At 37.0% G+C, this 22,379-nt stretch overlaps 1 protein-coding gene and 1 long non-coding RNA gene across 2 annotated transcripts in view; both read right to left on the bottom strand.

Annotated features, from left to right (window-relative positions):
- The window catches only part of LOC114283866 (protein FAR1-RELATED SEQUENCE 5-like), a 41,869-nt gene extending 37,172 nt beyond the window's left edge, over nt 1-4,697 (bottom strand). Inside the window, exon 1 of the mRNA XM_082916500.1 lies at nt 4,491-4,697. Coding sequence (XP_082772626.1) covers nt 4,491-4,697 — 207 coding nt within the window. The remainder of the gene's footprint in view (nt 1-4,490) is intronic.
- Nucleotides 4,698-17,672: 12,975 nt separating this feature from the next.
- On the bottom strand, nt 17,673-20,962 carry LOC145790174 (uncharacterized). Its single transcript, XR_014328834.1, has 2 exons — nt 20,572-20,962; nt 17,673-18,025 (listed from the first exon to the last, which is right to left on the bottom strand). It is a non-coding gene; the product is annotated as an uncharacterized LOC145790174 (long non-coding RNA).
- Between the last annotated feature and the right edge of the window lie 1,417 nt (nt 20,963-22,379).

Here is a 22,379-nt window from a genome sequence, read left to right on the forward strand (position 1 = left end):
GACAGTGCGATACAAGGTGCACAAAACAATGCGATACAGGGTGCACAGGACAGTGCGATAGATAATGTAGTAGATGAATAGGTGACATACTCCAACCACGCTGGAATCGTGAGAAGAGGAAGAACAAATCCCAAACACGCTAAAATCGTGTGAGGAGGGAACACTCTAACCACGCTGAAATCGTGAGAAGAAGAAGAATAAATCCCAAACATGCTAAAATCGTGTGAGGAAAGGAACACTCTAACCACGCTGAAATCGTGAAAAGATGAAGAAAAATCCCAAACACGCTGAAATCATGTGAGGAAAGGAACACTCTAACCATGTTGAAATCATGAGAAGAGGAAGAATAAATCCCAAACACGCTGAAATCATGTAAGGAAAGAAACACTCAAACCACGCTAAAATCGTGAGAACAGTAAGAATAAATCCCAAGCATGCTGAAATCGTGTGAGGAAAGGAACACTCAAATCACGCTGAAATCGTGAGAAGAGTAAGAATAAATCTCAAACATGCTGAAATCGTGTGAGGAAAGGAACACTCAAACCACATTGAAATCGCGAGAAGAGGTCCTAAGAAAACCGCTCAGGGTCATATTCCACACATCTTGAGATAAATTCCAAGCACGCTAAAATCATGTGAGGAAAGGAACACTCAAACCACGCTGAAATCGTGAAAAGAGGTCTTGAGAAAACCACTCAGGGTCGCGTTCCACGCGTCCTGAGATACTTTAATCACGTTGAAACCGTAACAAGAGAAAAACCGCTCAGGGTTATGCTCCGCACACCCTGAGATTAAAAAAAAAACCGCTCGGAAACACGTCTCACACGTCCTGGGAAAAGCCCCGGGGGACAATAATCCTAAACGCTACTCATCGTAAAAGGATAAATGATACAAGATAATACAAGATACAAATAAATGCAATAAGTGCGATGATATGATACCTGTTACAAGCAATGTAGTGCATGATGTTTAAAGAATGCAATAAACAAACAAAGTGGCGCTTTATAAAGCACCTCATGGGGCGAGTGGCAATGAACCACTCTACTCTGACAGGAATCTCCCTCTTATGTTCTTCAAACTCTTACCTTCAACTCACAATTCAAAGGTCCTCAAATACTGACAAGGGGTAACATCTACATGTAGAAGCCACGAATGCCGCTTTCATCGCCATTCTAACTTGAAGCAAGCTTGAACTCGGGGTTGAGGTACACTTATACTCCAGAGAAATGGCGAGGCCTGAAAAGGTGCACCTGGAACACAATCTCAGAATTTGCTGAAGTTGAAACACACTAAGATGCTCCAAATTTTCTCTCTTTTCTTTTGCTTTGCAGTCTGGAACCTATGTAGCTTCATATAGGTCCTTGTTCTATTGCTCTCTCTTTTAACCTGGGTTGGACCTTACAGTTTTATAAAAGAACGAATCCTATTTTGCAGATCATGTTAAGCATAGCACAACACTCTGAGCACAAAACGATTTATTTTTGCAAACCAAGAATGAGTTCTTAACTAGGTATTGAGCCTACGACTGACCATAGTACACCACAACTCAACAAAGGAAAAACAACGTAAGAACAACACAACTATTGACACTCACCGAAATCAAAATGACTCAAAACAAGAATCAAAACAAACAAAACCATCAAACTGAACACTTGGATGTTTTCTAATGGCGAGAGACCTCTCGGTTCATGGGGAGCCTGCTTTTCCAAGTATTGTTTACCACTATTTTCTTATTTATGGCTCTCACATCACTTTGGCCCTTAATCTCTTTTTCTCTGAAAAGCCATTTCCTTACTTTTTCTCCCAGCGCACATCTCTCTATTCTTTAACCTCTCTTATTTTTTTTATCCCTTCCTAGGTGTGGTTGATGGATAAGCTGAAAGCTATGGACCCTTTCCCCTAGCATTCTGCAAGATTCTATTTCTTTCGCTCACAATTAGTGAGCTTTCCCACAGAGGGGTTATGGTGCGACTAGACGTGCATCAGATCTGCAACTGACATCGGTTGACGATGCCCTTGGCCAATTTGGACGTGATCAGACCTATGAGGGAGTGGAATACCCTGTTCTATTTTCAGTTCGCGTTTCGCACTTGGCTCGATATTTCACTTCTCGGAGGACGAAAGAATGCTTGGTGCCTTACTGCTAACTTCAGTTGTGCCCTTTCTGGTGAGTGCTGATAACAGGAAAAAGACAAAAAAAAAACCGGACTCAACTGTGCCCCTAGTTCATCATTTTGACCATATTTTTTTGTGTTTTTAGCTTTTGCTAAAACAATTTTGACCAACATGAGAGTTAGATTAACACACTTGTTTGACTTTCTGCTTTGAAATCATGTAAGTCAGGCTATGAGCACTAATAATTTTCCCTTTTTAGGTCCAAGAAAAGGTCCAGTTTTGGAAAAATGGAATAATTTTTTAGAAAATTAGTCAACTTCACTAAAAATCTTCAAAACTATTTTTGCAAATGGCCACTACCCGACCAATGAGAAATTAACTCTTAAGATGCACAACCTCAGATCTGAACTTGATTTGTCTTACAGCTAAATCTTCTAACAGAATAAAACAACCGACTTTGAACGAAGATGAGTACGAAGATGAGCCAATTTGCACATGGATAAGATAGCCGAGTTTGAATAAAGATAAGCCAATCAACATGGATGAGACAAGCAGGTTGAAAATAGTTGGGGCCAAACTTCAGGATGAAGTTGCCTAATGGGAAGCAGGTCGTACGTAGTTCCTGGGTTAAGGTGCACTTGGGTATTAACACTCTCCTTTTGCGCTCTAACTTTTGCCAAAGCCGCCCTTTCGGGTTTTTAACTTTGCGAGCTCTATTTTTCCTCTTCATTTTTCTTTCGTCTTCTTTTTCTTTGCTTTTTGCTTTTTCATTTCTTCTTTTTCTCTTTTCTCTTTTCTCTTTTTCTTGCTCTAACTTTTTCCTGGGTCACCCTTTCGGGTTTTCAGCCGAGCGAGCCTCTCAAGGATAGAAAAGTTTAACTTGTCCATGTTGATTGGCTGTATGATCTCTAAGCCATATGAATCCATGAGAATGGCTGTTGTTCCTGACTAAATAGTCATGATAATGTAAGAGCCCATCCAATTGGGTCTGAATTTTTCCCTAGTGACGCGGATAGGAACTTGATTGTCTTTCAGCCATAAATTTTCTTCTTTCTGATTTTGGGATTTGGCTTTCTTGCCGATCTTCATTAGCTTGAGAAATGACCCAGTTTTGAATCTTCGAGCATATCTGACCTTTTTTTACCCTAGTTCAAGGGCTGCTTCTAATCCAACTATGCAAGCTTCCTTTGATCATATACGACCTTATTGCCCCTAGTTCAACGGTTGCTTTCAATCCGACCATGCAAGTCTCATATTTTGGTTGATCGTTTGAACATTTTGAATCAAAGTTTGAAAGCAAAGGGATTGAGTCTTGAGGCCGAGAGTGATCTTATGATGTATAATCTCAAGATTAATTCTAAGCATGTCTTCGTAGGACCATACAAAACATTTTTTGAAATCTTTTAATAAAGCGTCTAGTCGCTTGTGCTCTTCTGAAAACAATGTAGAACCAATCTAGATCAAACTTGGATCCTTCTCAGTACTCACATTAACAGACATGATCTCATTTATTAAGGGCTTAGCAGGCCTCTCTTCCTCTCAGTCGATCAAATTTTTACAAATCCTGAGGAATTCCTTCCTCTTTGTTTTCTCCACAGTTTTGGAAAAGTTTTGAAAAAAAACTTAGGTCAATGCAATGATTTAAAGGCACAAAGAAGTAGGTGGAAATTACTACTTTTTCATTCAGATCTTTTAGCTCAACTGACTTGATGGTAGAAACAAACGCAAAAGAAAGAGTGTAAAAACAAACAAAACAAACAGGGAAGTGATGTCTGAGTTAACATCCCTAAAATCACCAACCTCAGACACAACAAGATTGACTCAATACCCAAGTCTGAAAGTAAAATAAATAACATTTTCAAAGTGCTAAAAAGTGCGTGCCATCCACCAAACCTGGATTAAAATGAGCGCTATCAGTAGGTGGTTCTTCCCCGATCATATAGTCACACTATCCCCTCAGTTCATTGATCCAACGCCGATAGACTTTGTAGGACTCGGTGGGTGATGACCTTATTGTCAATCAAATCTTGAACTTCATAGAGAAGACGAAAAAAACTGTCAGTGTTATGGTCGGTTTATTGATAGAAGGCGTAGTACTTTGCAGCATTATACTTAGCTGGAAGGGAATCAGGGAGAGGCAGAGGGTCAAGGGGTTTGAGATGGCCTTGTCCTATGAGGATTTGAAGAGCTTTGGATAAGGTCATAAAAAGGGGATTGAAGGTGCGGTTACCAATCCTGACAAGATTGATGGAGGGCTTGGCAGGTGTTGATTGGGTTTGGAGATCCTTTGCGAGTGTAGGATTGGAGCTGAAATGGGTGTTTCTGGTACGACATCCCTTTTCCTGACTTGCCCCTTGATTTAGAATGCTCCCAACCTGAGCGACAAAAGTGTTATCCACAGTTTTTGCAATAACTGCAAGCACTTGCTGCTCGTTCAGCCCTTTAACCTTCAAAGCCCCAATAGCCCACTGAAGATGTTCATAGGGATCAATGTTTCCCCTGACCTTGTTCTTGCCACTTGCTTCAACTTTGCTAAGGGATTGGGTGACTATATCAGAGTAAGTCCCATTTGTTGTTGTCATGTGATCATCCAGACCCGAGATAGCTTTAGGTTGGCCATTTTCAATTACAGCTTATCCCAAGATTGGGGAGCCTTCTAGCATGAAATTTTTGGCATGTGATGTGGTCGATGAGGGAGCCAAAATCCCAAAGGCTAAATCTGTCACTATTCTCTGCAAATCTTCAATCATGCTCATCAGCTCAGAAGTAGTGGGTTCATGGGTTTGAGATGATTAGGGTTCAAGTGCATCTATCATACACAAGTCGGTGCTTTTTGGAATAAACACCTCAGGCTTGGGTAAATGGGCTGGGGTGATGTGTATGCTGGGGTTCTAGATGGATGGCAGTGTATGGATTAGGTTAAGGTGTGAAGGTAATGGGTTAGTGTTATCTTAAGGTTTTTTTGGTGGAGCTATGATCTCTTCGTCAATAAGATCCTGAATCTTATGACGGAGGCGAATGTAGTGGTTTGTATTATGACCGTGCTGTTGATGATAGACACAGTATTTAGCAAGGTCATGTCTTGGTGGAAGAGGATTTGGGAGGGGTCAAGGTTCTAGGAGCTCTAGGTACCCTTTTTCTAGCAACGTTTTCAAGGCGTAAGAGGGACTCATGTAAAGAGAATGGAAATTTCGGGCTTAGGGTCGAATTGAAGTGGTTGTTTTTTGATTATCAGGAAAATGATTTTTGATAGGAGTGGTGACAGTGTTTAATTCTAAGCATTTCGCAGCTGTGTTACCACTAGTAATAGCATTAGAACTACGAAGAACATTCTTCTTCAAAGGCTCATTATCTTCCATGATGATCCCTTGTCTGATGGCATCCTCGATTTGAACCCCCATTTCATGAAGCTTTGTAAAGATCAATAGAGGTAGAACAATCATCTTCTGCAGCAGCTTGTCATGCAGATTCCGAAAACCATTCTTATATGATCCTTCTCAGAAGGTCTCATGGTTATCATCAAGGCTTTGGCCCTCCATCTTGTCACAAACTCAGAGAAATGCTCCTTTGGCTCTGGTCGTGTTGCCTCGAGATCACGAGTTGTGACCTCAATCTGTGTATTGTAAGAGTACTGAGCAATGAAGGCTTCAGTCATCTCCTCCTAATTCTGTTTAACAGAATCTTCCAACTTAGCATACCAAATGGCCGCTATACACGGCATAGTGCGAACAAAGAGAGATACCTTATGTGGTCTAGTTAAGCCCATCGATCGCAAGATATCAAAAAATAATCGCAAATGGGCCATCGGATCCCCGGAGCCGTCAAAACGATCAATGTGCAGCATCTTAAAATGATCCGGAGATGTAACTGCAGACTCAATGTATCCATCCTCTATGTCTGGGATGGAGTTAACTTATTGTGCTCTCTTGAACAACTTCTCTAATTTGTTGACTTTGAGCGCAGTTGGATCGACTTCAAATTCAAATGGTGCCTCAATCTGATAAACTGATGCTTTGGAAGCTTGTGCTGGGATTGGCTCTGTTGGATTGCCCTGGTTTTCTTGGACATTGCCAGTATTAGTAGTAACACCAGGCAAAAGGATAGCTGCATTGGGCACATGTGATATAGTGGCCGCTGTTGGCTGCGGTTGCTGTTGCTGTAGCCTGGTTATAACCTCGACCTAACGGGCCGTAACCTCGGCTTGATGGACTGCGTCATGCTGTAGTGTCTCGACTGTCTGTTGCAAATGATGGTTTAGTTCCTCCATACTGGCCGGGGGATACTGTGCCATTGGAATAGATGACTGTTCTTGATCTGGACTGGCAGTAGATGCATGTTCTTGGACTAGACTAAACACAGGTGAGCAAAGAGGTGATTGTTGTAAGAATTGGACTAGTGAATTCTGCCTGACCATTGTTTGCCTTGTAACTAGTGACAGTGAAGCAAACACTGGCTACTCCTGAACTAAATTCCTGACTTGACAAAGTCTATCGACACGAGTCCAGAGTACCTGGGGGATATCAGAGCCTTCTGAAGCTATGGTTCTAGGACTACCTTGCAAAAGAGAAAACAAACAGCACCTTAGCCCAATTTCACTTAGAACAGATATGATCATAATTGAATGAATGTACTCTCCACTGAATTTTGCCCCACAAACTAACACCAACTATACCACTGATATGAAGCACCCCTGTACAGTTTCACTGTAAAGCACATACCAAGTAAAGAAAGCCAAAACACCCTTATGTAGTGGTAGAGTTACCCTGTCCTAGTTTCGTCATGAACTAGGATTCATTATTTCAATCAACCGGTTTCATGCAATCCTGCATTCAGGTGAGCATCCTATCCTAGTTTGGATCAGTCTCTATGGTTTACTATATGTAGCTAGGCCAAATGGTCAAAAGGGGTACCTCAGCAAGACTACCTAATATGCTTCTCACACCTAACACCAAGAAGTGAAAGGAGAATCAAACGGTACAGCGGTAGTCCAAATCCAAGGGTTGTGCTTCCAACATGGCAGAGTCCACGACCGGTCAACCTTTTGGCAAGCTTTTGGGCAAGCCTCTGGCAAATTGTCCAGGAATAGCATATAGCAAACACAGTGATGTAAGCGCACCAACGCAAATGCAATCCAAAGAATATATAAGTGTAGATAAAATTTCACATCATGAAGTTCGAGTCAAGTTCTCTAAAATCCCCAGCAGAGTTGCCAGAAACTGTAGCTCGACTTTTCATGCTCCTTTCGGATATGATAGCCCTATAGTTCGAACTCTCGTGGTTCTGAATCTGATTCCACAAGTGCCATGTGAAATAGATAAACACAAATAAGTTCAAATTTGACAATTCTTTTGGAAAATCGATTTTGAATCAAAATGCCAAAAATAGATTGTTTTGCCAGATATAAAGTCACCACCTAAATATTTTTGAGAAATTTAAGAAACCCATGACTCGTGCCAAAGGCCACATGTCTGTCATCACCAAGATTGTCTCGGCTCGGGAACTTAGATACGACAGGGGAAGGTCATGAATTGAGCACCCCACTCACCCAATCAATGATCAGCCTCTACTAATCATGATGTGATTCTTATCTACATTATATGCTCTTGTTCTGATTATTAGACTAACTCTACTATGTGTTGCACACAAGTATAGACTAATTTGCAAAAATTGGAACACTTTGAGTTCATGTATGTTTTTTTGAAAATTGTTTCGAATATGTACCACTTGAAAAAGTGATCTCATATGCACATTTGATCAAACTATTCCAGTTTAAGCAATTAGCCTCCATCCACAGGCATTCAAACAATTTATCACTTAAGCAATTAGCCTCATAGTAATCATGCTTGACATGGCAACAATCACACTCATTCAATATGCTAAAGCAATAAACTGTTCACCTAGTACTTCGAGGCGAGCCAAAACAAGAAAAATAATTAGAAAACACGCATGCCCCTAATTAATGTAATATGACTAATGCAACACACACAAGATGCAATTAATTGGCTCAGCTACTAATATAACATGTGAATCAATTTGATAACATGTGGTTTAAACATGTACTCAACGAAGTAATAAACAACAATACTTGTTAGAATGATGAATTGAGCCTCGATTCGTGCAAGGCAAGTGGATGCAAATCATGGAATATGCCAAATGAAACATGGTGTTCTATTATATCCATCATAAGAAAATAAATAAAAGGGAGAAATATGTGGGGTTGGAAGACATACACGCATTATTACATATTTTGCCCTCGCGCAGGAGGGTCCAAATGAATGTCATAGCTAATTACTATAAATTAACTAAATATTACAAACTAAATGAAATAAATTAACTACACTAGCTAATTAACTAATTATTACAACAACAAATTTAACTAACTATAGCTAGCTAATTAAATAAGTACAACACGAGACTAGCTAGCTACTCTAACTAATTAGTTTCAAATCCGCTACTCTAAGCATAACATACTAATATTGTAACATTAGTTCAACGGATCCTGAGAATCGAGGGATGGTTCAGGCATGGATGTGGGTTTGCACCCAATAATGCTCTCTGTTTTGCTACTGGAATGCCTCTGTTGCTCAATTAGAAAATTGCACATGTTTTCCAACTCTGTCTCTGCTCTGCTCTGCTGGAAAAAGGACACTGCCTGCTTGGAAAAAGTGGCTGGCAACCCAGAAGTAGTGGCCGGCTGGCCACAAATAGTGGGTTGCCATCTAGTAAAAGTGGCATGCCAGCCACCAATGTTGTTTTTTCCCTACAGCAACAGATGAAAAATAGAGCACAAACCAGAGTATTACCAGGGGTTGTTTGTCCACCCTGCCTCTCCTTATCAGCAAACAGGTCAAAGGAGGGGCAAACTTGATTCGCAAGCCATCAATCGACGCAATTTGATTGCGTGATGACTGATGAATCAATGGATACAATTTCAATAAATGCTAAGGAAAGACTCTCAAAACCTCCTCCCTATCATAGATTGATCAAGGGAAAGGATTGGCATTGATTCTTGACCCGTTTTCATCACTAACAAGTATGAAACGACTCAAGACTCAATGGGTTCAATTAACGTCTGATTGAACCCAAACCATTTTATTATCTTGTTCCATTTTTAAACCATTGATTTCCCATTTTTAAATTACCTTTCATTCATTAGTCAATTAAGTCCAATAATGAGCTTTAAGTCCTCGAATGGAAAGAAGTGTCAAACAAAGGGTTGTTTTAGGCATGAGAGAGATGTTATGTCGTTGGTAATGAAACTCCGAAGAGATTAAACCATTAAGCACAATGACCTCAATCTCAAACTTAAACAATCCATCGGTTAAAACAACTCTCAAAGAGAATGAAAAATCAAGAAATGACGGAGGTTGCAGAAATGGTTAGAGGTGAACACAAGTATGGAAAACAAAAAATAAATGCTATCAACTCAAATAGGTTGGTGGCTAAGGCCTAAACCACCAAACCTATGAGGACCATTACACTACAAGCATGCAATACAAAGCATAAATGAAACTAACACATAAAAATAGTTCTAAAGTAAGAAAAAACAGTGCTGGAATTTAGGTAAAAATAGCTAAAAGAGTAAGCTAAAATAATGGAGAATGTAAGCTAGTAAACAAGCATAAGGAGAGGTGGCTAACCCCTCTAATTTTAGGATCTCAAACATGATTTTTGGCCTCTAAAAACCTCTGAAAATTAGTGGTAAAAAGCTCAAAAAAAGTTGAGAAAAGAATGGGAAACACAAGGGCAAAAGCTTAGAGAACAAGGTTCAAAACAGTGTAAAAAAATTCAAAATCAACAAAAAAAAAATGATTTTTGGGACCTCAAAATATGATTTTTGGCCTCTGAAAACCTTTGAAAATTAGTGATAAAAAGCTCAAAAAAAGTTGAGAAAAGAATAGGAAACACAAGGGCAAAATCTTAGAGAACAAGGTTCAAAGAATGGTGGTTAACCCCTCCACCTTTGGTAGCTTTAAACCACAAGTTTCAACCCATAAAAATAGTGTAAAAAAAATTCAAAATTTGCAAGAAAAGATAGAAAAACAAGTATTTTAAAGATGCTCAAAATTATACCTCTTGATGCAAGGTAACTTTTTTGTTAACAAACCCACAAGTTCTCACTCTCAAGGGCTAAAATTTGAACTCAATAATCTTAGCAGGGAGAGCTCCAATATTGGTTTAGGAAGTGTTTAGGTAAGGTGTGTGTGTTGCAAGATAGAGGTAGAGAGAGATTTTCAAGAATTTGGTCTTTTGGAATTTTTTGTAACCTAAAAACATGAGAGTTGGCCTTATATATATATATAGAAAAACAGTCTCTCAGGTCGGAAATATCTGTATAGGAACAATTGGAGCTTGTGGGGGACAGTTAGCAAAAATATTTGGATTTTGACACACGACCACTAATAATGATCGGCAGATGTGACAACTGTCTCCTTAATTAAGAAAATTAATTAGATTAATTATGTGCTTAATGTTAATTGTTGGATTGGGTGGTATTGAGTGTTATTGTTGTGCCATGTGACTATTCGAAATGTGTTATTGTGGGCAGATAGGTTAGAGTGAATATTAAACTTGTCTGATTCGTTAATTTTAACAGGTTAGAATTAAATGATCGGATAGGAATTCGAGCCTAACCCGCATTGGTATAATTTAAATTAGTGTAAGTAAAATTTTGCATCATAAATTACCTTATTTGTGGTTATATCTGTTTAACGTAGAAAAATTTATTCATGTTTCCGTTCCGGTTTGCGAATTAAAGGCCTTATCGGCATCCAATTCAGAAATTGACTTGAGATAAGTGTTATTTAGGATTTTTAGAAATTTATGGTAGGTTCGATTTAAATTTGATTCGGAACCAAATAATTAGAGTAAATAACATCAATTAATTAGTCATTAAGTGGATTTCCTAATTAAGCCTATATAAGGCAATTGTTGAATTAAGGGCCATTCTTTTACCCTCAGTTCCCATCTTGAGAGAGAGCAAACGTGAGGGAGAGTGAGAGAGAAGTCAATTTAGAGAAGAATTAAGCTCAAACTAAGGGAATTTGCTAGCAATCTAGAGGAAATAAAAGAAATTGACTTGGAAGCTGAAAGGCATAGCAATTTAGAACTCAATTGAGGATCTAGGTGAGTAATTGATTCCTAATCCTTGTGGTTAAGTTGGTAATGAAGAGAATTCAAGAAGTTCATGTGTCAAAGTATGAGAATTGAGTTAGAATTAAGAGAATTTGGATCATATCATGCATGTATGGTCATTTCATCAAATTTTGAGCTTCATTTCAAAGAATTCTCATATGCATGTGCTCCTTTTGTCTTTGTTTTAAGAAGTTCAACATGTTTTTGTGCTTAACATTTCATTTGAGCAAGTTTTGAAAGCTTTGTAGCCAAGATACTTCATATATGATATGCTTATGATATACCAAGTTTGATTTTACACAATCCTGAAGCTTTTGGGCCTTGATTTGGTGAAATGGTTTTGAATTCATGATGTTTGACAAGTTTAGACATGTTTTCTTAAGATTTTGGTCCAAAAGAACATGCTTTGTGGCTTTGAATTCAAGTTATGAGCTCGGGAGTGCAATCTAGAAATTCCAGAATTTGCACCCTCCGCTCGAGCAACCACTCTGTGATCTTGCTCTTCTGCTCGAGCGACTAGAAGTTCGCTCGAGCGTAAAATGCATGCTCCTACAAGTGCACATGTTTTGTAGCCCGCTCAAGCGAGAATAGTTGTGCTTGAGTGAGGACCTGAGTCATACGCTCGAGCGAGCGTGTATCGACCAAAAAAATCTAGCAACCAGTACTTTTTCAAAGTTTGCAGACCGCTCGAGCGAGGGAAGTTACGCTCGAGCGACCACTCACATTTTTCATGTCCGCTCGAGCGAAGAAAGCTACGCTCAAGCGAGGACTCTGTTTTCAGAAATTTGACAAATTGTTTTTCAATGCATCTTGACATCCTCATTGTATCCTAGGCATTTCTAGGCCAAGTTTGGGTCACCATAATGGGAATAAGGAGTAGAAACTCACAAAGAGCAAAGTGAAATAAGTTACATATTATTCAAACGTTTGTTTCAACTGTATATTGTTATGTGTCTGTGTAGGTCGCAGCACAAGATAGTTGAATCACCTACTCAATCTATTTTCCTTGGAACTAACTATGAGTAACAATGTTATAAAGCTATGTTCAATTATAATTATTTTATAAATGATTAATTGTACTGCTTTTTGAATGATAATGTTTACTGAATGAATGTTTGTCCTGTTTTATAAATTGTACTTGTGGCATCCATAGAAACTAACTGTTACTGTTACTGCTACTGTTACTGTTACAGTTACAGAGGTCTCTGTCAGTTCCAATCCTTGGAACTACTGTTATTGTATTGATGGCCATCAATTGACTATTCGGTCTTTTAAGACCTACTTTACTATTCTGCTATTGGATGTATCACGTATGACTGCTATAATTACTATATGACAGATATGATATGAAGTATGTGATATTGATCGATCAAATGATCTACTGATGCAATTGACTGTTTAAAATGCTGAAAGGACATTCATTCTTAACCTCTTTACACATTTGTTATTCATTGGGCTTTAGCTCACAGTTTATTATATATGTATGTAGGCGACCAGGCACCGCATCAAGGCTAGAGGCGTCAACCCGAACTCATGTTTTGTCAAGCCAGCTATTGTGCCTCATGAAGAGGTTTCAAACCCGTACAAGTCAAGGCTTTTGGGTGATGCAAATCCACCCTTTTCTTTTTGCTAAGTGTAAAGAATGTTTGAGACTTTTGTTTACACAGTTTTAATGACGGGATTAATTCCCTAGCTTGCATATTGTCTCATATATTTATTATTTGGCGTAAGTGGCTATATATATGAAAGTTTATTTCCCTTCAGGTCCTCACAGCTCATTGGACATTATCTTATTGTTGATTAGCTTCCGCCAGCCCCTTTTATACTGTATTACTATGTTATTGTCATTACTATTAAGCATGACTTTGGTAATCACGGATTACTGGCCGGTTATGGCACTAAACCTATAGGGGTGGGTTTGGGTCGTGACAGAAGGCCACAAAAAGTGGGTTGCCGGTTACTATTAGTGGGTGGCAGGCCACTAGTGGCCGGCCAAGCAAAAATATGCTTCCAGGCCCGACTTCAAAACGGGCATATCTCTCTTATCCGGACTTGGTTTCAGGTCATTCTTGAGTCTAAATTGAAGCTCCAGAAGTCTACTTTCCAATGGTGGTGGTTTCACCTCTAAATACGAAGTGTGCAAAGTGATATGTCTATTTTAGTAAAGGCTACTCATTTTTATCCTAACGAATTGATGACCAACATTTTCCCCAACTAGTTTTCTTCCATTCCCTCCTACTTTATTCAACTCCAAACCAATAAATAATATTTTAAAAATATTTTTCAAAGAGTTCACCTCCTTTCCATTTATTTCCACTTTGTCCTTACTCAGTTTACCGAAAAGTACAATATTTTAAACGAAATGTGAGCCTCGAAACATTGTAGAAACATTTGGGAAAATATTTTGAAAAAGAGGGTTTTAAGGTCTAAAATAGTTTTGGTCCAAAATGGGGTGTAAGGTTGGGATTTAGAAGCTCTTCTTGTTGAAGAAATTGAACGTTCGTACAGCATAACTTTCATCATCTAGTGATCAACCTAAGGTGTCCAAGTCTTAAGGGCAGTTAAAAATGGGGTGTCTACATATGTGAGGGGAAATTTTTTTTTAAGGGTTCTAAAATATATAAGTGGGTCAAGATTTGATGGGTCGTTTCACACACCAAAAATAAACATTAAATTATACCAAATTCCTTAAAATAACTGTAAGTCTATGTATCGATCTACAGGGACAAACAGAAAATTAAAATAATTTAATTGTTAAATTCCTAAATTAATTTTGATGAAAGAGATGGTTGTTCATAACCTAATGATAATTAAATTAAACAAAACGAATAAACTAGCAATTATAAGTAAAGATAAAGTTATTGATTTTGGGAAAAACCTAAGGTAATGAATTCACCACTATTTACATATATAAGGTTTCAATTTGAAAATCAATTATGTTATGATTCGAACTAAATAATACTTTGTAATTACAAGTTCAAAGCATTGATCAAGAAAATTATCACATTCAATGTATGGGCACGAACCATCTCAAGTCGTGTGAGTTGTTTTCTCTAAACCACGATATCAAAACGACTCATCCCCTCGTAGTATGACTCGTCTCATACCTTGAATATGAGAGCATAGAAAACCATTGCATGAGAAGCATTCAACAATCATTTTTTTTTTTGAATGCTTCTCATGCAATGGTTTTTTGTGCTCTCATATTCAACAATCACAGAATGAAGAATACTTGAAAAATAATGAAAAATTATATTTAAAAACTTCTTGAGAAGCATACAACTGTTCAAACCATTACATAAAAGTAAACCCTATGTACTTGGCTAGGGTTTTATCAAAACCATAGAAATAGAAGCCTAGCCACTCATAGAAGAGTGAGAATATAGCAATTCTAGTTTTAACCCGACCCTTTTGTATCTTGGACTCAGGTTTCGTGGTTTCGTAGTGTCATTCATGTGTTTTTCCACTCATACTTCCTTGATTTTGGCTATTGGATTGTGATGGTTGTGTTTGGAACAGGTTGGTTGCTTGGTTTTCAAACTTTTGTTGTCCAGAATTTTACTCCTCCGCTTGAGCAACACTTCTTGCGCTCGAGCGAGCTTTGTGAACTCTCCATACTTTTGCAGGTTTGCAAAACTACTCGGAGAATGTATTCTACACTCAAGCGGTCTCAGCTTGAACGACCTTTCTTGCGCTCGAGCATTGGGTCTGTTATCTACAAAACTACTGGCACTACAAGAATTCGCACTTGTGCCGACTAAAAATTTGGTCGGCAAAAGTTTATTTTTAGTCTGCAAAAGTTATCCGCGACTAATTTTTTTGGTCGCCACTTTGGTCGCCAATTGAGGGTCGCAGAAAGTAATTAGCAACTAAACAAATTTTTAGTCGCGAAAAATTTATATTTACCGACTAAATTTTTGGTCGCTAAATATATAATTACTACGACTAATCCATTTAGTAGCTAAAACACTTTAGTCACGAAAAGTCATATTTTCCCGACCAAACATGTTAGTCGCCAATTCGCACATTCAACGACCAAATAGTTTGGTCGGCAATTGTGGCCCATTTCCACGACCAACAAATTTGGTCGCCAATTGTCACATTCCGCGACCACAAAGTTTGGTCGGCAATACATTCCACGACCAACAAGTTTGGTCGGCAAATGGAACATTCCACGACCAAAAAGATTGGTCGGCAATTGTCACATTCAACCACCAAACATGTTAGTCGTGAAAAAGAATGTTTACGCAACTAAAACTTTAGTCGGCAATTGACCTATTAGCGACGAATTCCTTTTTGGTCACCAAAATTAATGACTTTAACGACTAATTATTTAGTCGGCAAAAGTGTTAGTTATCTTTCCCAACTAATCAATTGGTCGCCAAAATAGAACAAACAAGATCAACATTTGGTCACCAACATCCAACAAAATAAACCTATAATTCATAATAATTCATCCAATCCATTCAATATAATATGTAATTTACAAGCATCATTCAAATCAACTGAATCATGAACATTCGACAAAATATAAATCATCCAAACTAAACCTGTTTAATGAAAGTCATCAACTATTATAAGTTTTCATCCACAAGTAATTTCAAACTACATATTCCTCCAATTAAAAATATACTTGTAATCTATATAATCATCCAAGTCACATCCATCTAGCATAATAATTTAAAGCATAACAATTAGTTGTTATTATGTTTTAAATTTTTATCCATGCGCATCTATCAAAAAATATACACACTAGTAGTCTATCCAAATATTTTCCATACACATTCATACAAAAAATATAACTACTAGTCTTTCCAAAAATATAACTACTAGTCCACCCAAATCTTTTCCATACACATCTATCCAAAAATATATATTCCTTCCAAAAATGCTTATAGTGACAATCAGTCATATACAATTTAGCTTTGTGCACGAGATAATCCATCTGTACCAAAGAAAATGAGAAATAATGTCAGGTAAATTTTTGTTGAAAATATTTGCACATCACTTTATTGTAAAATTGGACAAAAAATGTAAATTCTGCATGGAAAGTAAAGGAAACATTTACAAATTAAATGACTATCAATACCATTTTGTAAATAAAACATCATTCATATGTGTATATCAATTCTAACTATTGTTCCACAATATGCTAATATTGACCTATGTTTCAACAATGGAAACTAAGTTAAAATAGTCTTTCTACTTCTGAATAGTCTATATGCTTTGGTTGAACTTTAGATAAGAAAATCTAGTTGAGACCCGCCTTCATGTGTTGAGATAGGTCTTTTCGCCTTATAAACAACTTCATAGCGTTTGTTCTGGATTCATAAAAATTATAACCGTAACACAATGTGTCAATTGTTTCCAATGTGTCCTGAAAAACTTTTAACGGCACATCTTAAACATCATGTTTACTTTTTCTGACAAAGAAGGTGGGTAAAGCATGTTTAACTTTTAATGGTGCATTTATGTGTGGGTAAAGCAGGTCAATCCAACTTTTGATGTATTTGTGAGTTACCGTAACAAAAATGTAAAGTGCACAAAAATATATTAAAAAAAAAATAATGGTTGATGCATATAATGATTAATCTTTTATATCTTGCTTCCTTCGGAGGATACAAAATGACAAAGAAGGGAATATAAGTGAAAACAGATTTTTTTACTCGAATAACTAACCCATGCAAATTTATATAAAGACAAGTCTAATTCAATTTATGCAGGAAATGATGACAGTGGATTAATTTATACTTCTAAAAAAGATGTGTTTATTCTGAGTATATTAAATACTTTTCAGCATGTAGAAAACTGAAAATCTCGATTTTTTTTTTCTTCTTTTAATGATGTTATGTAATAAAAGCTATTAGAATAAGGAGCATATAGAAGAAGGAATGTAGAAAATAAATTTTGCTTCGTTTACTTGTTCTCTATGGCAGCAGCATCCTCCGACTCCGACCCAATTCCATAAAATTTTAGTGTTCCCAAAAACAAAATTATTTATTAGTGGATGTTTGTACAATCAACTATTAAACTATCCTATAAGCATTCAGGAAAAGATCACCAATACAATTTTTTATAACAAAAATTTCACAGTGGATTCACAAATGCTTACGTTATATTGATTCACAATACAATTTCCTTCAAATCATGCAACAACCAAATCTTGAGTGCAACTTTGAGGACCTATCAGAGTGGAAGAAAAATAAAGGCACGAATAAAATAATAGTGGATACTACAAAAAGATCTACACAGTATCTTAGATTACTCAGTAACTGAAACAGATACATTGTCATTAACAAGCTAAAAACGTGAGTAAATTTGCAAAACATCCACAAAAATCTCATCTTAATAGAAAAATAGAAAAAATGTATTGAACGGAATTCAACACTTCCATTCTAAGAAAATCACATAAATCCATGAGGTAAAAAAATGCAATGCCGCAATAGTTGCTGATTATCTAAGAAAGGATGCCTTGCGGAGCAAAGCAACTTCACAAAATTATTACATCGTAAATCAAGTTTAGTTGTAAACTTTAAAGCATTTATCAAAAGTGCCTAAAAAGTGTTTTCAGTATAACAACATTATGCAGATATGCCAGCTCTGGACTCTTGCTCAGAAAATCCAAAACTGATGAAAAATGAGTTATCACAAGTTCCTATATTAACCGTACTTTAACTATTGGACAGAACCTCCCTAAGCTGGCCTGAAGCTAAAACAAAAAAACTAAACCCTTAATCATCCCAAAGATGCAAGCATCCATAAAGCTAGCACCAACCTGCATAGAGAAAACAACACAAGCCATGAAAGAAAAGCAATCAAGAAAAACAATCCTAGAACACTAATAAATGTATATAATTGGAATTGACATATCTTAAAGAGTATGTAATGTAATGTAATTCTCATGGCATATCCCAAGAGATAATGGCAGAAACTTTGCTACCCAAGGCAATAGGATATGAAAGCCTCCCTTCAAATGCAAGATTCTCCTAATGATTAAAAGGAGCCTGAACTGCGCAATTTTGAAGTTGGGTTTATTTGCGACGATTAACCATTAGAATTTACAAGCATTTTAAAAGAGTTTGCCCCAAATCATCATAATCGTCACAACCACACACAACACAATGAATACCTACCTACCTAGACAAAGATAACTAACTACTTTCATTGTAAAAAATTCCCAAAATAACAAATAGAATGCATTAATTAATAAATCAAAAATGAAACTAAATCATTAAGTATCTAACTTAGAAAAAAATGCACCTAATATTTTTTTATCTAACTCATTCAAAGTTAAATCATGAAACTTAATATTTTTTTCGCTATCTAGCTCATCAATGCTAAACCATGGCAGCCATAGACAAAAATAAAACAACTAAAATAGTTGACAATTGATTTATACATTTATACCCACATTTCACCACAAGAAGGGTCACCTCTTTCAAAGCCAAAAATAGTGAGACATCTTCAATAGAAATGATAGAAGTCATCAAATGAAAGAAAAAGAAGTTTAGAACATCAACAACAAAAATGTCAAAAAGCAAATCCCTGTTTGATGGGACAAACACATGGTAGCCTTTTAGAAGGCAAGCATTTCAGAAGTGCCAAGTGTTTTCAATTCAAACTTTAAACTGTATGTGATTCTAAGCAATGCAAACTATCTCATTGCAAACATGTGTACATGTATGACTTTGAGTTAATTGAATTTCATCATCAAGGAGATGAAGACATTGGAATATTTTAATTTCAACCTAAGTATCAAAAAGTTTGTTGGAATTTGTGCTGTAGAACAGCACAGGGAATCAATAATTATCGAGGAAGATGCATGATAAAGTAATGTTTTATAGTAGTAAATAGTCAAATTTAGCATTATAAGGAAGTTTAAAAATTTGGGCTAAACATGAGACTTTTTTACTAAAAACTGATGTAAGTTGTTCAAATGATAATGATAATTCACTGTATAATGACAACATAGAGAAAGAGAAAGTAAGCAATTTTTTATGGTAATCCAAATGATGCAATAATATTCTTGCAGCCCTAGGGGAATGTTATCAAAGAGCCAAAGCTCATGTAGGTTACTTTTACTCTGTTGCATAATCCATGATTATCTAGTTAGTTAAGTGAAGAAATTCTACAAGAGAGAAGAAATTACAATTTACATGGTACTAAATTACCAATTGCAGAAGCACCAAGAAACATATTCAAAAGATGGGCAAGCCGGATGAAGATAATGAGTAGCAAGAGAATATAAAATTAAAAATAAATATCATATGAGAAAGTCCACAGAGACAATTTATGTTAGGAGCATCAAGACCCATCAGGCCATCACTACAATTTTAAGTACATACCTTTCAAGATGCTACAAACATAAGGGGAAAGCCTGAATGTAAGTCAAGTTGAGTTCTCATATATGCTGGCCATTTCCCTTTATATATTGATGATTGTTATTAAGTAAGATTAATAGTATTTTAACATCATTATTAATTCATGCACACAAGCAGGTGCATGAGCTTCAATGCTAAGTCTAGATAATTTGGGTAAAATAGCTTCTCATATAGAACTGTAGAGGAGAGTAAAAACCAGACCAGGATTTTAACCTGATTTGAATCAGGGCCATAAACAAATGAAACCATATTCAACAAACTTTAACATGTTCATATCTACATTGGCTTCCATAAGAACAAACTCCTTTCGGGTAGAAGGTGCACACCTGCAATATTATTTCAATAAGAAGCAAAAAAAAAAAAAAAAAAAAAAGGGAAAAAAAATTTACAGGACTAATAGAATTAATGAGTTGACTATCAAAGAAGATAGCAGACAGTTTACATTATTTGATGGGTCTTTCTTATCAATTCTAGCTCCTTCTATATCTCAACAATTTCCTAATAATCGCCACCCCACCTAGAACTGATGGCTATACTACACCTTTTGAAAGCAGCCTTAGATTTCTTTTGTTTAAGCTTGGTAAGGTTCATATTTGTTACTAGACGAAGAGTATAAATTTCTATTCCAAATTTTATAGCTTAATGTTGGTGGTTGGTAGTTAGAATGCCTCTTTATTCATGGGTGAGACACTAACAGATTTATACTTTCTATTTTCAGAGGCATATTAGCAAACAGGTGGTATGCATAATTTGCACATAAATTAAATTAAAGAAAAAGAACTTGGAAATGAACAAATTGAATCAAAATCAAAATCACATAGGAGATAGACGACTTTGACCAACCCTAGCCTTAAAAAATCACTTGTTAGGGTTTCTAAAATTAGAAGAAGGGGGAAAGAGGCAGAGTGAGAGCAACAAACAAGTGAGAGAGAGAGAGAACTTAATAGATAGTCGTAGTCATTGGTGGTAGTCGCACTCGCGGTGGCGGGCTTTGTCTTTGTGTTTAAAGTCTTCGTCCTCGGAGGGCTTGAATGCAGGGGGCTTCGGAGGGAGGTTTCCCAATTTTCTCTGAATATTGTCCCATTGAGTCGAAGCTCCTTCCACGTCCTTGTACACGAAGTGATAGTTCGCCATTTTTGAATCTCCGATCAACACACTCTCTCTCTCTCTCTCACTTTCTCTCCCTCCCTCCCTCCCTCCCTCTCTCCCTCTCTCCCTATAGTATCGTATTTTGGGGATTTTTTTGTTAGGGATTGGGGATCGTGAGAAACAAAGGGGGGAAAGGAAAGGGGGGAATTAGAAAGAGCGGGAAAACGGAAAAAAATTGAAGAAAAGAAGAGGAGAGTTAGGATAATTTATTTATTTTTTGTTAAAATAAATTTTTTTTTTTTGTAGCTAACAAATTTTTTTTTTCATTTTTTTTTTAAGTTACTAAGGTTGAAAATTTATTTTTTTCTCATTTTTATTTTAATGAATTTTTTTTTTATTTGGTAGAATTAGGGGCAATATTTTCATGAAAAATATTTTCAATTAAAATAAAGTTAATTTTTTGTGGACAATGAAAAATATTTTTCTGCGGCCCATTTTTTTTGGTTATTAAAAATCACGAACTAATTTTTTGTGGTAGAGGATAGGGAACGGCAATAGTGGTGAAGGTGGTGGATAAGAGGTGGTGATGGTGGCAGTGATGGTGAAAGAGATTAATGGTGAAGTTGTGGTAGTGGTAGAGGAGATGGAGTGGCAGTGGTGGAGGAGAGGTAATCGTAGTAATAGTGACAATAGTGGTGGTGGTAGTGGTGGTCGTAGAGTGGTAGCAATGGTGATAGTAATGGTAGTCGTAAAGGTAGAGTGGCAACAGTAGTAGTAGTGGTGGTAGTGGAATAGCATTTGCAGTAGTGGTGAATGTGGTAAAGGAGATGGGTGGTGAAAGAGAGAGAAATGAGTGAGAAACAGATAGAGAAGAGAGATAGAGAGAGACAGAGACAGTGATGAGCAAGAGAGACAAAGTGGTCGTTAAAAGTGCATTTTCTTGTAGTGGATCGATAAATCGATAGGGAGCTCGGTAAATAGAGAAGGGGGGGAGGGAGAGAGTGAGAGTGAGCAAGGCAAACACAGTGGGAGAAAGAGAGAGAGAGAGAAAAAAAAACAAGATATGAGCAAGAGATAGAAAAAGAGGTAGAGAAAGAGAGCGAAAGAGATGAACGAAAGAGATACATAGAAAAAGAGAGAGACGGAAAGAGAAGAGAGATAAGCGAAAGAGACAGAGAGAGATACAAAGAAGAGAGATGAGTGAGAGAGACAAAGAGAAGCAAGATGAGAGAAAAATAGAGGGAAGAGAGATGAGCGAGAGGAGAGATAGAGAGAAGAGAGATGAGCGAGACACACACACACACACAGGCAGACAAATAGACAGAGAGAGAAGAGACATGAGTAAAAGAGAGAAAGAGAAGAGACAGAGACAAAGACAGAGACATGAAGATGAAAAAATGGGTGAAAAGAGACATGTTATATCAAAAGAGTAAGACGACGTCATTTTTTTTAATTTTTTTTTTGCGACAAAAAAATACCGTTGCATTTATTCAAACCATTTTGTGACTGTATACAAGGACGGACCTGTGGAGAGACCATGAGGGGCCATGGTCCCCCCGCCTGTCTGGAGAGTGCCACTGCTATGGTTAGTTGTTTGAAAGTTAAACCCTCTGTATTGAATAGATATGGTCCCATCCTTTTTTGATTGCCCACGTCATT

Source organism: Camellia sinensis, chromosome 1 (genome assembly GCF_055761805.1).
Source record: "Camellia sinensis isolate YWXY chromosome 1, ASM5576180v1, whole genome shotgun sequence".
Classification (NCBI taxonomy): domain Eukaryota; kingdom Viridiplantae; phylum Streptophyta; class Magnoliopsida; order Ericales; family Theaceae; genus Camellia; species Camellia sinensis.